This window comes from Pseudopipra pipra, chromosome 5 (assembly GCF_036250125.1).
Source record: "Pseudopipra pipra isolate bDixPip1 chromosome 5, bDixPip1.hap1, whole genome shotgun sequence".
Lineage (NCBI taxonomy): Eukaryota > Metazoa > Chordata > Aves > Passeriformes > Pipridae > Pseudopipra > Pseudopipra pipra.
In genome coordinates, this window is record NC_087553.1 from 37,817,129 (window position 1) to 37,830,096 (window position 12,968).

The window sequence follows — 12,968 nt, forward strand, 5'->3', positions numbered from 1 at the left end:
AATTTAAAATATTAAGTGTTCAAAGGAAAGCTTTAAAGTCTCAGCAGAATTAAGTGTCTCAGAATTACCACTGAAAAATCAGAAATAATAAATTTTGTTGCCGATGAACTTTTTTTTCTTTTTCTTTATTATGAGACTTGTAAAGAATACAATTTACTTTGGCTGGATTTTCTCTTCTGCCAACATTTCTACTGAGGAATACCTACAGACATTCTGCAGTGACTCTGATTACTTTCAACAGCATCTCCAAACTTAAAGAATTCTGAACTGTGTGGGTTGGTGACTAGAGAACTGGAAAATATTATTTTATAAAGTTCATGTAGTACTGATACAATAAAATGAGGAATGAGGCTTTCATTGAGGTCAATTATTGTGGACAAGAAGAGCAGATTATTATACAAGATACTGAGGTGAACCAGTGCAGGGGTAACGCAGTACAGTAATTTTTTGAGCTTACAAAAGACAGTAAGCTGTTATTTGCTGCTGATCACATATGCAACTCTGTATTATTTACAGCTGCTGCTGATTTATCTGGCAGGCACTATACAGGGCATTTTACCAAAGGTAACTCTTACCTGAATGTAATGACCACAAACCTTAGTACAGTTCTGCACTGTGAAAATTTAGAATCCGAGCGCATCATACCACAGTTTAATGGCATCAGCAACATTTTATACTTCATGACTTCTAACCCAAATATTCTCTCCAACAGGTGTGAAATTAGGATGGCATTGATATTTCTTACTTAAGCATACGTTATGTTGAAAAATGCATTTATTTGTCTGTGCCCTTGCAGTATGTGTCAAAGCTCCATCCCAAGTCTGCAAAACATGAAAGGTGAAATAGTTGCGCAATGTTAAGTTACAGCCAGGTCTTAAACAATCAGATAAAACCAGTCAGCAGTAAAGCACATACACTGGAGTTTCATAAGGAAATGCTTTTCCTTGTTTAGGCAAGTACCTATTTTATTTTAAGTGACTTTTCCTGTTGCAGCACAAAAATATGAACTAATTTTGTTGGACAAGTTTTTCCTCCTTTCACTGTTTAACTTCGTACGAGCACTTGCTAGCAACTGAAAATATGTTTGAAATGCACTTTTATCTTCAGGTAAGGAATTACTGTCACGTTAATTAAACATGAAACTTTGGTTTGTTTTTTTGTTGTTGTTGTTGAACAGGTCATTAAGGATTTCTATTTGATTAATAGAAATTAATTCAAAGTATAAATACACAGATACTATAAATTTGACTGTATAAATATTTTAAGTATTTTTAAGTGAGCCTCTGGAAACAAATAAATATTTGGTCCTCCTATGATAAAGCTTTAAATACACATCACAACATTTTACAAAGATGCTTCATGAGGTAAACATGCCAATACTTGGGCAGTAACTCATTCTGCTGCGTTCTCCTTCTTTGCAGCTTCTGATTCTGGAATGTGAATGATTTTTGGTGTTTGTCTTCCAGTCATGACTGTTTTTCAGCAAGTTTCTTCTACCATTAAAGTACTTAATTTGATGTCTTAAAAGATGCTTTGGTTTATTGCCTATGTTTACAAGTATTCGTGTGTTTCAGTTTGCTCTTAGTTTCTTTGTGGATCTTACAGTCCACTGGCTGCTGATAATCTTTTCTCCCCAAGGCCTTTAGTTTTTGCTCACCATATTTCTACATGCATACTTGTAGTCATAATTTTTTTCTGGTTTTCCTATTCCTGATTATTAAAACTGGGTGTGGTGTTTTTCACGAACTTCTTCACTTCTCAAATCATACCTCCGTATCTGCCAATCCAGCTTAAACCCCACCAAAGCCATCAGTATCCGAGTACACGCATGTTCCCAAGCGTGTTCAGGGTGCTCATCCTTTGGCTGCCCATTGCTGACAACACGTTCCTCTTGTGGTGCGAAGATGACTAAACGTCAAACATCTGCATTTTCTGCATCTTCTTCACTTCTGTTTAACCCTTTCCAGCAAAAAAATTTTCTAGTGCAATTTGTTTCAGCTACCACAAGCAAAGATTCATCCTCGCCACCAGAAATCCCCTCAGTCTCAATACTGCAGTTCATATCCTTGCTTTAGTTGGAGAGCCTGACTCTTCTGGAGCAGTCCTGCTGCTGGACGTCGGCTTGTTCGGAAGGAGAAATTCCTTGGGTGAATGTGGACCTGTTCGGCAGGACCGCCCCGGGGAGCCGCCGGGGGTCGCTGTGCGCGGCTGTCCCGGGCGCCGGGAGCGGCTCGGCCGCAGAAAGGCGGCAGGACGCGGCCATGGTGCTGTCGGCCGTGCAGCAGGTGGTGGTCTCGGCCGTGCTGGTGCTCTGCGTCTTCGTCGTCATGCCCAGGATATTCGGGGGAGGAGGCGGCGGGCGGCCGGGCCGGTCTCCGCGGGGCGGCAGGGCCGCTCCGGGACACTACGATCCGCGGCAGCACGGCAGAGGTAGGAGCCGCGGCCGTGCCCGGGGCCGCGCCGCCGACGGGGCTCCGTGCAGGAGCCGCCCCGGTCTCGGGCGGCTGGAAGGGAACTCCGGGAACCGAGGAGGCTGTGCCCTCGTCCGGCGGGAGGCGCCGGGGGTTGTACACGGCCTGTGGAGGGGGAGGCCTGGTCAGACAGCTCCGAGCTGGCCTGTGTGCGCCTAAACATCCCCCACCCCCTCCTGTGGTCTGCTTTTCTGGTTCATCAATGCTTGGATTTTCGTCTGTGCTGTCTTAAGAAAACTGCTTTTAAATGCAGTATGACGAGAAGCGCCCGCAGGGGCACAGTCGGACCGATGGGGAGCTGGGAGGTGTCACAGGGAAAAACTCCTTGCCCGTGTTAGAGGTGCAGTAAGGGAGCCAAGTCTTACTGTTAGTAAAATATATGCACAGTCCTATAAAATCTGTCCAGCTATGATTGAAAACAATCCTTAAAATAAAGTAACACTTCACATGCCTGTGATTCTGCTGGTGTACTGGCCCAGCACTGAGTAAAATAAATTTGAGACAGATCTCCTATTCTCACCTGCCTGGGCTCTTCTCCTGTTTGGCTAGTAACTCACTTTGCTGTTTCTTCTGTGGAATAAACTTGGTGCAAGGCACTGGATTCCGTTAAGATTCAACATTCTTCCTCAGTGCCCACAAGGTGTTTCCCTTGCCATGTTCATTTGTATGACTTATAGAAATTTTTTTCATCTGTTATATTAGGTGTTTTAGTAATGCTTCTCCTTTACATTAAAAACAAACAGAACTTAGGGGAAAAAAAATGAGTGGAAATTTATAACTTTCCTGGCTAACTCATTTTAGGCAATTCTAAACACTGTTCGAGTTCTCTTATCACAAAATACCAGCTTAGGTTATCAGAATTAGATTACTTTTTTTTCTCTCATAGTTGGCAGAAGCTGTAGCCAAATAGTTGTTTCACTGGTAGGTGTAACTTAATTTTTTTCTCTACCTGATTGTGGCTGTATCTTGCACACTTGAATTCTGTTACTGTGAGTTCTTCAAATGCCACTGTTACAATATTTATTGACAAGTGATTTGTACAATGGTCTTTAGTTTGGGAGTTTTTATAGAATGTGAATCTTGTTAAACCCATATTCAGTTAAATTTGAAAGTGTAAGTCTAGGCAGTCAGTTGAGACATTAGTGTAAAACTTCATAGTCTCTCAAACACCTGCTGTCTGCCTCTGCAAGCATCTGCATTCTTCAGCTGATAGTACTGTTTCTTATGTGCATGTCCCATGAACCCCTGATTTAACTACCAAATAACCTAATGCCTAAGTCGAACAATGATGCTAGCTGTGCTTTCATCTGCTCCTTGTTCTGGCAGACAAATTACATGCAAAAGTACTGCAGACTTCCAAGGTTGCATATCTTTACTATTGTGTAATCTTTTCATGCTAAATATTTGATTTGCAGAGGTACAGTACTTCTGAGCCTCTGGGAATATCCACGTAACACTGAATTTACTGTTAAAATAGTGAAAGCAGCAACACACCATGTGTATTTCAACAAAACTTTTTTTTTCTGCAACCAGAAAAAAATTTACAAACAATTCAGTTTGTAAATAACTCCTTTCTTTTGTTAGAGGAAAAATATTAATTTCTAACTGTTTTCAGCATTATCAGTAGTTTCTCTGAATTTGCTTTACTTTCAAGACTTAAATTGTTTCTTTTTTACATCTACCTTTCTGTGGTTTGCGGAAGGTTTGCCAACGTTGCTGTGAAGGAAAAAGCTTAAAACTTGTATATTATAGAAACCAAACTTGGTTTGAGAGTCTTTGCTACCTAGATTCAACTGTGCATCCTGTTAATGTAAGAGTGATTTTTAATTTTTTTATTTGGATGCAGGGCTGCCCACACTATCTTAAAAGAGTGATGAACAAAGATGATTACACAAGAGGAAAACAATTTAATGGCATTTGTGGACTCCTAATTTCCTTTCTTACTTTGTTGTTTTTCTCTCAATTTAATTTTTAAGGTAGTCCTCAGACAGTTTATCAAGTCCATCGGAATCCAGGAAATTCTGACAGTAATACTTACCAGAGTATTCAACAGATGAGAAATGCAATGGAAAAAGAGATAAAAAGTGAGACAACAAGAGGAAATGGTAGAGAGTTAGCATTCACCCTCATGCCGTTGTATGCTCTTGGAGTGGGAATGTTTGCAGCATACAAACTTCTTAAGGTAAGCCATAGGAAAAGCATTAAATTATTGAAATTAGAAGGAAACCTAACTGCTTGGCTTGCTTGTTTTTCCAGTTCTGAGACCATGTATGTGGGTGTCAGAAAGCCATTTCTTGCTCTCTTTGACTTTGAATGTGAAGTCCAAAGTTAAAATTTTAGTGTATCTCATTCTTACTTGTGAAGGCTTCTGACTTACCTATTTTTAGACACTTGAAGAAGTGAGAATCTTACCCACCCTGCAGCCTCAAATAAGAATCTGAGAACCTAAACAGTGCTGCTACCTGAGGCTGTAACTTAAGCCTCATCAGTACTTCATTTCTTTTTCATTCTTCATAATGAGATTGGGTATGGGAAGGAAGTGGACAATTCCTGCAGAGCAATTGTCTTTGATTAGCAGTTAGATAGAATAGCAACTAGACTGAACCTTTTATTTGGACTTCTCATTTGATCGTGCATCTGCAACCTACGTTTTATTCATGTAATGGGATGCCTTTTCTACCATTTGTAAATTAAAAAAGGAGAACACATGATGAGTTGTTTTTAAAAAAAAATCAGCCTTGATATGTATTATTTATAGGAAGAGATATTACAGCACTTGCAATACTGAGAGTGCACCTGCAATATTGTTGCTTGCCTTCAGGGGAAATAGAAATGAACAGGAATAGGACTGGAGGATGGCATCTTCATTTCCGTAGTCAGTGTCTTATTTCACATATGAGAAAAATACCACAGCTTAGCAAAATGAGTGTAGAGGATGCCAGTTTAATATTTAAAAATTATGAAAATCTTATTTTGGGTGGTTACAATTCTTTACATTTGGGCTTGTTGGATTAAAACATAAATATTTTTATAATAACGTGTTTATACTGTAAGAAAAAAGTTTATCTCCTAGTTAACGGTAAGAGAACGGATGCAGAAACCTAGAAGATTTCTTCTGTTCCTTTGGGAAAACCGAAGTTGAAATAGCAACTGCTTTCTTTTAAAGCTTTTGTTAGTCACGTTGTCATTGCATAAAATCAGAAGTGTTAGCTTAAGACAGGAAGCAGGCATCACAGAAGAAAAGTTTCATTACTGTAGTACATTTTTGTGGTTGCTGTTTACTTTCAGTAAATTTTTAAATGCATTTTTGTTCTTAATACACAAATAATGATGAAGTTTTTTAACACTGTATTTATTAAAGATGAAATCACATGAAGAAAGTCATTCCAAAAAGGAAAAAAGTACAGAAGACAAGGCAAAGGAAACGGGTAAGATACCCTTTCAGAATGCATATTTTCATACACTTATTGCCAGCTGGACCAAAGCTACATGTTTTTTTTGATGCAGTCCAGCTGAATAAGAACAATCTTTTAAGTTACTTAAGAGCAGTTAGCAACCTACAAAAAACCACTTTGTTATTCTATATATTTGAAACACTTGTTTGAGGTTTGTTTAAATACTGCAGATGGTAATACTCTTTAAAACAGCTATAGTAATATAGTATGATTCTCTGTCTTTTAATGTCTGATGTTTTTTTCACTTAAGATCTGTTGGGTTTTCTTCAGTTTAAATACGTTATAACTATTTGATGGCACATCAAAGTTGAGCTGTTTTCGTAGGTTTGCCCCCCTTGTACAGACCCATTTTTAGTGAATTAAACAACTATCAGCCTCCTTCGGTGTCTCCATTCACCAGGTCTGTAATCAGGTTCAGAAGTGATTTGTTACACTGCCTAGTCACCATCCTTGTGTGTTGGATTCTTTTTTCAAAGTTCAGTACAGCTTTAGGAAGAATCACTCGATTCTAGTGCATTCAGCGTTAAATATATTTGTGAGGTGTGAGTGGAGAAATTAATGACTATATATTAAGTATAAATACAGTACTTACACCTCAGGAAGTCTTGGAACTACATAGTTTTTGTGACTGGGAAGGTGAGCTTCACATTCTCATTCAGTTTCTATAAAGGTGTCCTCTGTTTGGGGACTACTGGAGATAGGTTATTGGGTGGGAAGGATTTTGCTCACACATAGTAAGGCTTCTGTTCTTACCCCCACCACTCCCTTTTCACATTCTATAATTTTACAGATAAAAGAAACTTCCTGTTTTTGAATCTGCCCAACCAAAATGTAAATTAATATCCTTCTGGTATTGTAAAGACATTTCTAGTAAAGTTCTCTCTCCTGCCCCCTCTTTCCCTTTTCTCTCCTCTCCCCACCTCCCTTCTTTTTTTAAAATTTTTTTCCTTTTTTTTTTTATTAGAGCATCAGCTTTTAGAACTGGAGCGGCATCTAGCACAGACAGAGAAAATGTTAAATTCTTTATTGACTCAGTTGGATCCACTTTCAAACTGGTGAGTGTTTCTGAAACTTCTCAGTGTAGTTTTCTGTAAATTGAAATTTGCCAAAATGTTAACAAAATTCTTAAAATGATCCATATATATATATGGTAAGGAACAGTTTTTAGGAACCTTCATTAATTAATTACTGCTTCTGTAGCCTTTTGCAGGTAATACCTCTTCTGCAGTTTGCAATCTTTTCTACAGATACCTCCCATCTCTTGTTCACCAAACATTAATGCAAAAGTTCAGACTTACGATTGTGTTACTGTGGCTTAATAAGTTAAACTTTAATATTGACCAAGGAGACTAATACTGGAAATATACTTAATCTCAGTAGCATTTGAAAGCCATTGTGAGAATTACATTTCTGGTAGCAGAAAGAGTTTCTTCCTTTAGATGCAAGTAGAAGAAAAAATTAGTTACCAAGGTATAGCTGCTTATTTTTGTGTTTTGAAATGAACCTGTAAAGTGTGTGCGTATTTCAGTGAAATATAACTTCTCTGTTGTAGTGTGACAAGGGAATCAGTAATATATACTCCTTGTAGTTTTAGAGAAGTTCCTTTCTTAAGAAGCTAGAGCCTTACTCATCTACTAGAAATAAAAATATCCATGCAGTCCATTTTGTGGACTGACATCCTTCATGAAACTCAGGTTAAAACATGCAGAATTTTATGATTGTTCCTTTAGTGTACTTCCGAACTTAATATGTGCTGAAACTGTTAAACAGCAAATCCACTGACCAATTTGCCTAACAAGTTCCTAGTAGTGATGGCCAGGAGAGTAAAGAAAGTCTGAATTAAATAAGAAGAGCCTCTAAACTGAAAAGTTCTGTATTAGGTATTGTTGTACTAAAAATAACTTTGGTTAATTATTTCTTTCAGTAGTCATTATTCAGCCTTGGCCATTGGGGCTCCAATGTTAGAATTCAGTGACTAAATTATTCAGTAGGTGTACGTGATGGGCTCCCCACTTCTCAAGAGACAGTTCTTCAAGGAAAGCTTGACCTAAATGTGTCACGAAGTTAACTATGGTATTTATCCATGGAAGGAAGTATTTCAGTCTTGTGCATTTTTATCAAGCACTCACTTCCAAGATAATCTTTCAGCTGTTAACATTTGTCTTTTTTTCTAGTGTTAATGCTTTAGCTTGTGAGCAGAAAGATGAAATAATGACACAGCTCCAATCAATTAGACGACTGATGAAAGAAAGTGGATTGGATAAATCAGAAAACAAGATGAAAGGTACTTTAATTTTCAGATGGGTAGATAACTAAGTATTTTATATTTTAAAAGAATAAATAGATCTTACTATAATAATATTCAGCTCCTGCACCTTAGGTAATTTGTGTGGAATTAGTTTTATTCTGGAGGAGTACCATTCTTCCTGTTTCAGGTATATCCAATTTCAAATTTTTGATACATTATGTTTTTTTAAGAATAGGTGCTAAAAGACATTGAACTGGGATGGACCACACAGTCGCATTCTCCTTTGTTAAAACAGGCTTTTTGAATGTCAGTTCCTAAGCAGTCTGTTAGTATTGGACTAACTTTAGTCTGAGGATTCCCAAATGAGGACCTCTGAGGCTGTGGGTAATGCTTGCATAAAACACTAAACAGCAAATTGTAGTTTCAACTGAAGACTTCCAAGAGCTGCATAGTAGCCCAAGTAAAAAAATGTTAAGAATGGCTCACTAGAAATTTGGGGAATTTTTGCATTATTTGAGTCTTAATAAAAGAGAAAAAAACAAACAGAAAAAATATTCTATTTCTAAACTGACTCTGAAATTTAGAGCCTTTCCAGTAAAGATTCATTTTGATTGTTTTTTGTGTATTCCAAGATCTTGGCCACATCTGTAATGAGAAACTTGAAGATCTCATTCAGTCATTTGCTGAACATTCTCAAGAGAAAGAAATGGACAACGGAGAAGATGATTGTTATGAAGATTTGCTTGAAGATTATAGTAATGGTTACAAAATAGAAGAGCATGAATTACACGATGAATGTGAAATACATCAGTTGGAGCCAGATGTCCTAGAAGACCAAGAAATGATAAACAAAGATGCCACTGAATCAGAAGTGATGGGACCGAGGAGACGCAATAGATATGAATGGAATCTGCATATGTAAAACTTTAAAAGCTTTTGCATTTCTTTTATAACGTTGTATGCACTTTAAACTGTTTTAAATCAACTTAACATGCACTGCTGTATGCTTTAAAAAGAGCAGTGAAATACTGCCTGTGCTCATATCTACAACAATTCTGTAACTGACTTCAGTGGCAGCAGAATTTTACTCAGGATGTTTACATACTTTATTTATTTTTCCCTATCAGAATATTTCTGTAATCTGTATATAATGCACTGTAATTACATCTGATGCTTCACTGAAATATTAGAATGTCTTCTAATTGAGACTATAAAGTAGAGATGTTTCATAAATGTTTTATAACTAGTAAGCATGATGCCACTTGAACTGTGACTTTCTTGAGTTCATTAAAGAGCATGCACTGGTGAATTTAGCTCTTTGTGGAAAACATTTCTCTAGGGTGGTACGGAAAGCAGTATGGATTAAGTCTTTGAGATCAATTCATAGTTAAGTTTATTTGGAGAGAGAAATTTAGCTGTGGACACTATGTAAAAATAATTATGTCTGAGTTTGCAGTCTCCTAAGTAATTATGTGTAGTTTTGTATGTCAATTTAAACCCTAATGAATTATACTAGATCACTTAATTCCTTCCGTACCTGTCATTGGTTAAACTCAGCAGCTGTCTAGTAACTGATTAACCCATTAGTACTACATCATTTCATGTTTAACACAATAGAATCTCGCCTTTTGATTCATTTAAATACAATTTTTCTTACATCAGAATTAACAGATGTATTGCTATGTATCATTGAAGAACTGTGGGTATGGGGGGTTCTTTTTTCAATACATTATGCCAGCTCGATAGTGGCCTTTTTAGGTCATTGTTAAGAAAAACGTTTGTTTTCCTTTGCCAGAATAATTTTTGTCCATACCTTCATTTTTTACTATTTTTTTGTTCACTTAACACACATGCCTGTGGGACTGCCAGCCTTTAATGACAGGCATTGCCTTAGAGGTATGTTTGACAGTACAAAGCTATTAAATTTTCTGTGTTATAATTGCGTAGCTTTTAAGTAGGCCAGTTATAATGCCTGAACTCTTTTGCCATCCTTATTCTTACAGGAAAATAGCATGTGGATTTGTTTTTCTGGAGGAAATGTACTGTACTTAAAGGGACTAAATCCATTACTGTGTCACTCACTGGAATGGAATTAATTGTTCATTCTGGTGTATAAACATGGTATGTCTTTGGTCCTAAAACTGAATCACACAGGCTTGGAAATAGCAGCAGCCAGAAATACATCCTTAGTGTCAGTGTACTAGTAGTTTTGCAGTAAGTGAGATTTTGCCTAACTTTGGAAAACTATGGAGTACAAAGCCAGGGTTTCTTGAAGGGGCACAGATTTTTTTCCCCAAGACAGAACGGACGAATCAGAAGTAGTACTTGGACACAATTGAATTTTTAAAAATACCTGTTGGTCTGGTCATTCGGGACAACTGGAACTGTTTGAAAAAGTCATTGTTGCATACAGGCTCTTTCTCTGAGATGCTTAATAAAGTGAACTGAATGAAGTGATCAAAGCCATTGATCAAGGGGAATGAGGGAATGGGAGCCAGGCTTGCTGTGCTGCCGAAGTGTTTGCAGAATGCAGGTCAGTCCTGCTGCCTTCCAGGCGCTGTGCTGGTGTTCTTTCCCGCAGGATTTCCCTGCCCGCGGCAGTGACTGAATCATCGCTGTGGTGGCTTTCATGTCCCCTAGTCTTCGGATGGTGCTGATACTTGGAGCCCTTATCCGAAGAGGTTTGGGCTACTTTGGGGTAATTGCTGTATTTCGGACCCAGGGCACCGTGAGCCCTTTCGCTGCAATTTTGAAGTCTCCGATGCCGGCTGCCGGGGTTTGTGAAGGACTCGACTCCGTGCGGTGTGTACGCGCCCGGCTTTCCCGGCGAGGCTGCGGGGGCCGCCGGGGCAGGGCGGGCAGGGAGAGCCGGGCACGCAGCCGCGCCCCGGGCAGGGCGTAGGAACAATCGGGAATTCCGGTTCCCCACTGCGGCGATGTGCCCCCGAAGCGTGGCTGGGATCGGCCCCCGCCCTCGGCGGCAGGTGGGGCGCGGGCACCCTGGAGACGCGCGGGGGCCGGGCCCGCTCCGCCGGCCGAGCGCGGTGGGACGGCTCCGGTGAGACAGCCCGGCGGGAGCCGCCTGGTGCCCCGCGCCTCTCCTGGGAAAACGCATCGTTTCCTTGGAGCTGCCGAGCCCGTGGTGTTTATTTCGCCTCTTACAGCGTTTTTGTTCGTGATAAAAGTTATTTCGGCGTGTGAACCTTTAAGTACAACAGTGCTCTCTCCCCTCTGTGCCTTCAGGTGGGAGGATACTCCGTATCTGGAGAGGCTGGAGGCCGTGCGAGGGCGTTCCGCATGCCCTGAGGGGGAATGGCTGGAAGCCTGTGCGGGGAGGGAGCGGCTGTGCCCATCCGAGGAGGCCTCGCAGCCGCGCCGCCGCTCGGTAAAGGAGTGGGCGCTCGGGGATTGAAACACTGTATGTGGTTAGAAATGCGGTCACCTTCTGTGGGGGTGGTTTGGAAATGGAGCGTACGATTGCTGGGAACTAAATGGTGGGCTTTTGGTTCAAAATGGGCTGAGTGGAAGGAGAAGCCAGCAGAGCAGGAGATGGCATGAAGATGAATGTCTTTCTGGAGCTCTCGGAGGCTTGCTGTGTGTCGGGAGGGCCCTTTTGTCTTCCTGAAATTACCTGTTCCCAGGGCATGGTGCGAAGGAGAGCCAGCAGTTGTAAGTGAAGAGTACAAAAGGTTTGATGTTGCGAAGGGGTAGCAAATTAGTAATGCTTACATGAGAAGCTATCAAGAAGTGTAAGGGAAAGAGGGAGTTAAGATTGAGACAAAGACGTACATTTGAACAAGAATCTGGTTAAGCACTAGTAAGGAAAGACTGAAATTAAGAAGTGGTGAAAAAGGGAAGCCAGCAACATTTCATAGCTTGCTTAAGACAATACCCAAAGTCTTTCTAATGCAATAACGTGGGGTTTTTTTCCAGAAGTACTTATATAAAAAATAGTAGTCTTTCCTGTTTTTCAGTTTGTTCTGAAAGCTATCATTGAACTTGCATGGATTTGGAAGTGAAAGGAGTTGCTGCATCCCCTCGAAGGCAGGCTGAGCTGTCATTGAGGGGAAAGAAATGTCAGGTATGTTAATGGAAGGCTTGTGGTTGTTTTCCTTCCTTACTTTGACATTTTAACAAATATTTTAATCATACTTCAGAAGATTCTTAGTTTGAGGTTATAATCCATTCTATAGAAAAGAAAACTTTTAAAGAAGTTTTTGTCAGAAAGGGATAGTTTAGTATGACAACTTCTCAAATGAAGGTGAGAAATTCCAATAAAAACAGTTGTCCTAAAATAGTTGATACACTAAGTACTTAATTGGGATGTGGAGATTTTAAGAATGAACTAATACTTGCAATTAAAAGCAACAGAGGCTTGAATCCATACTGTGTGCTGTCTCAGGCTGTTGGTGAAACTGGTAACAGGTGTGTCTGGTTTTGATTTGCAAGACGTCAGTAAAGGAACCCCAAAAATATAATTTGAAAAGGCATGATTTTAGATTGACGGGTAAAATGAATGAGTGCTCTGCATTCAGACTGAAGGGGCATTTTGTTTTCCTGGTGTTCCTAATGTGCTTTGAGATAAGGCAGGTATGCAACCCCTGCAAGATCACTATATCAGAAACTTTCAGGCTAACTTTTGAAAGTCGGTACAAATAGGATCTTGGATTCTGAAGGCCATTGCTTTTCTTATAGCTGAGGTAAATATTAATATTGTTATTAACAGTTGATTTTTCTCACAGATACTGTGTACTTTATGTTTGTGAACTAAAGTTAATTGCTAATCCTCTCTCA

General features: G+C 39.6%; 2 protein-coding genes across 2 annotated transcripts in view; both read left to right on the top strand.

Annotated features, from left to right (window-relative positions):
• Positions 1–1,352: 1,352 nt before the first annotated feature.
• Positions 1,353–9,487, top strand: CCDC107 (coiled-coil domain containing 107). The gene is made up of 7 exons (XM_064656904.1): positions 1,353–1,364; positions 2,076–2,430; positions 4,448–4,653; positions 5,833–5,899; positions 6,891–6,981; positions 8,101–8,210; positions 8,807–9,487. The coding sequence occupies exons 1-7, from the start codon at positions 1,353–1,355 to the stop codon at positions 9,094–9,096; spliced, it is 1,131 nt and encodes a 376-aa protein (XP_064512974.1). The 3' UTR covers positions 9,097–9,487.
• A 2,029-nt stretch (positions 9,488–11,516) lies between these two features.
• The window catches only part of CAPS2 (calcyphosine 2), a 30,718-nt gene continuing 29,266 nt past the window's right edge, over positions 11,517–12,968 (top strand). Inside the window, exons 1-2 of the mRNA XM_064655625.1 lie at positions 11,517–11,592; positions 12,149–12,255. Of these exons, the coding sequence (XP_064511695.1) occupies positions 12,178–12,255 (78 nt within the window). The 5' untranslated portion in view covers positions 11,517–11,592; positions 12,149–12,177. The remainder of the gene's footprint in view (positions 11,593–12,148; positions 12,256–12,968) is intronic.

What these genes read in the sequence shown, in the direction of transcription:
- CCDC107 (XM_064656904.1), top strand. An exon ending in AGACAAGGCAAAGGAAACGG is followed by an intron (nt 5,900 to 6,890) that starts GTAAGATACCCT and finishes TTTTTTTATTAG; the next exon opens with AGCATCAGCTTTTAGAACTG. An exon ending in TTGGATCCACTTTCAAACTG is followed by an intron (nt 6,982 to 8,100) that starts GTGAGTGTTTCT and finishes CTTTTTTTCTAG; the next exon opens with TGTTAATGCTTTAGCTTGTG.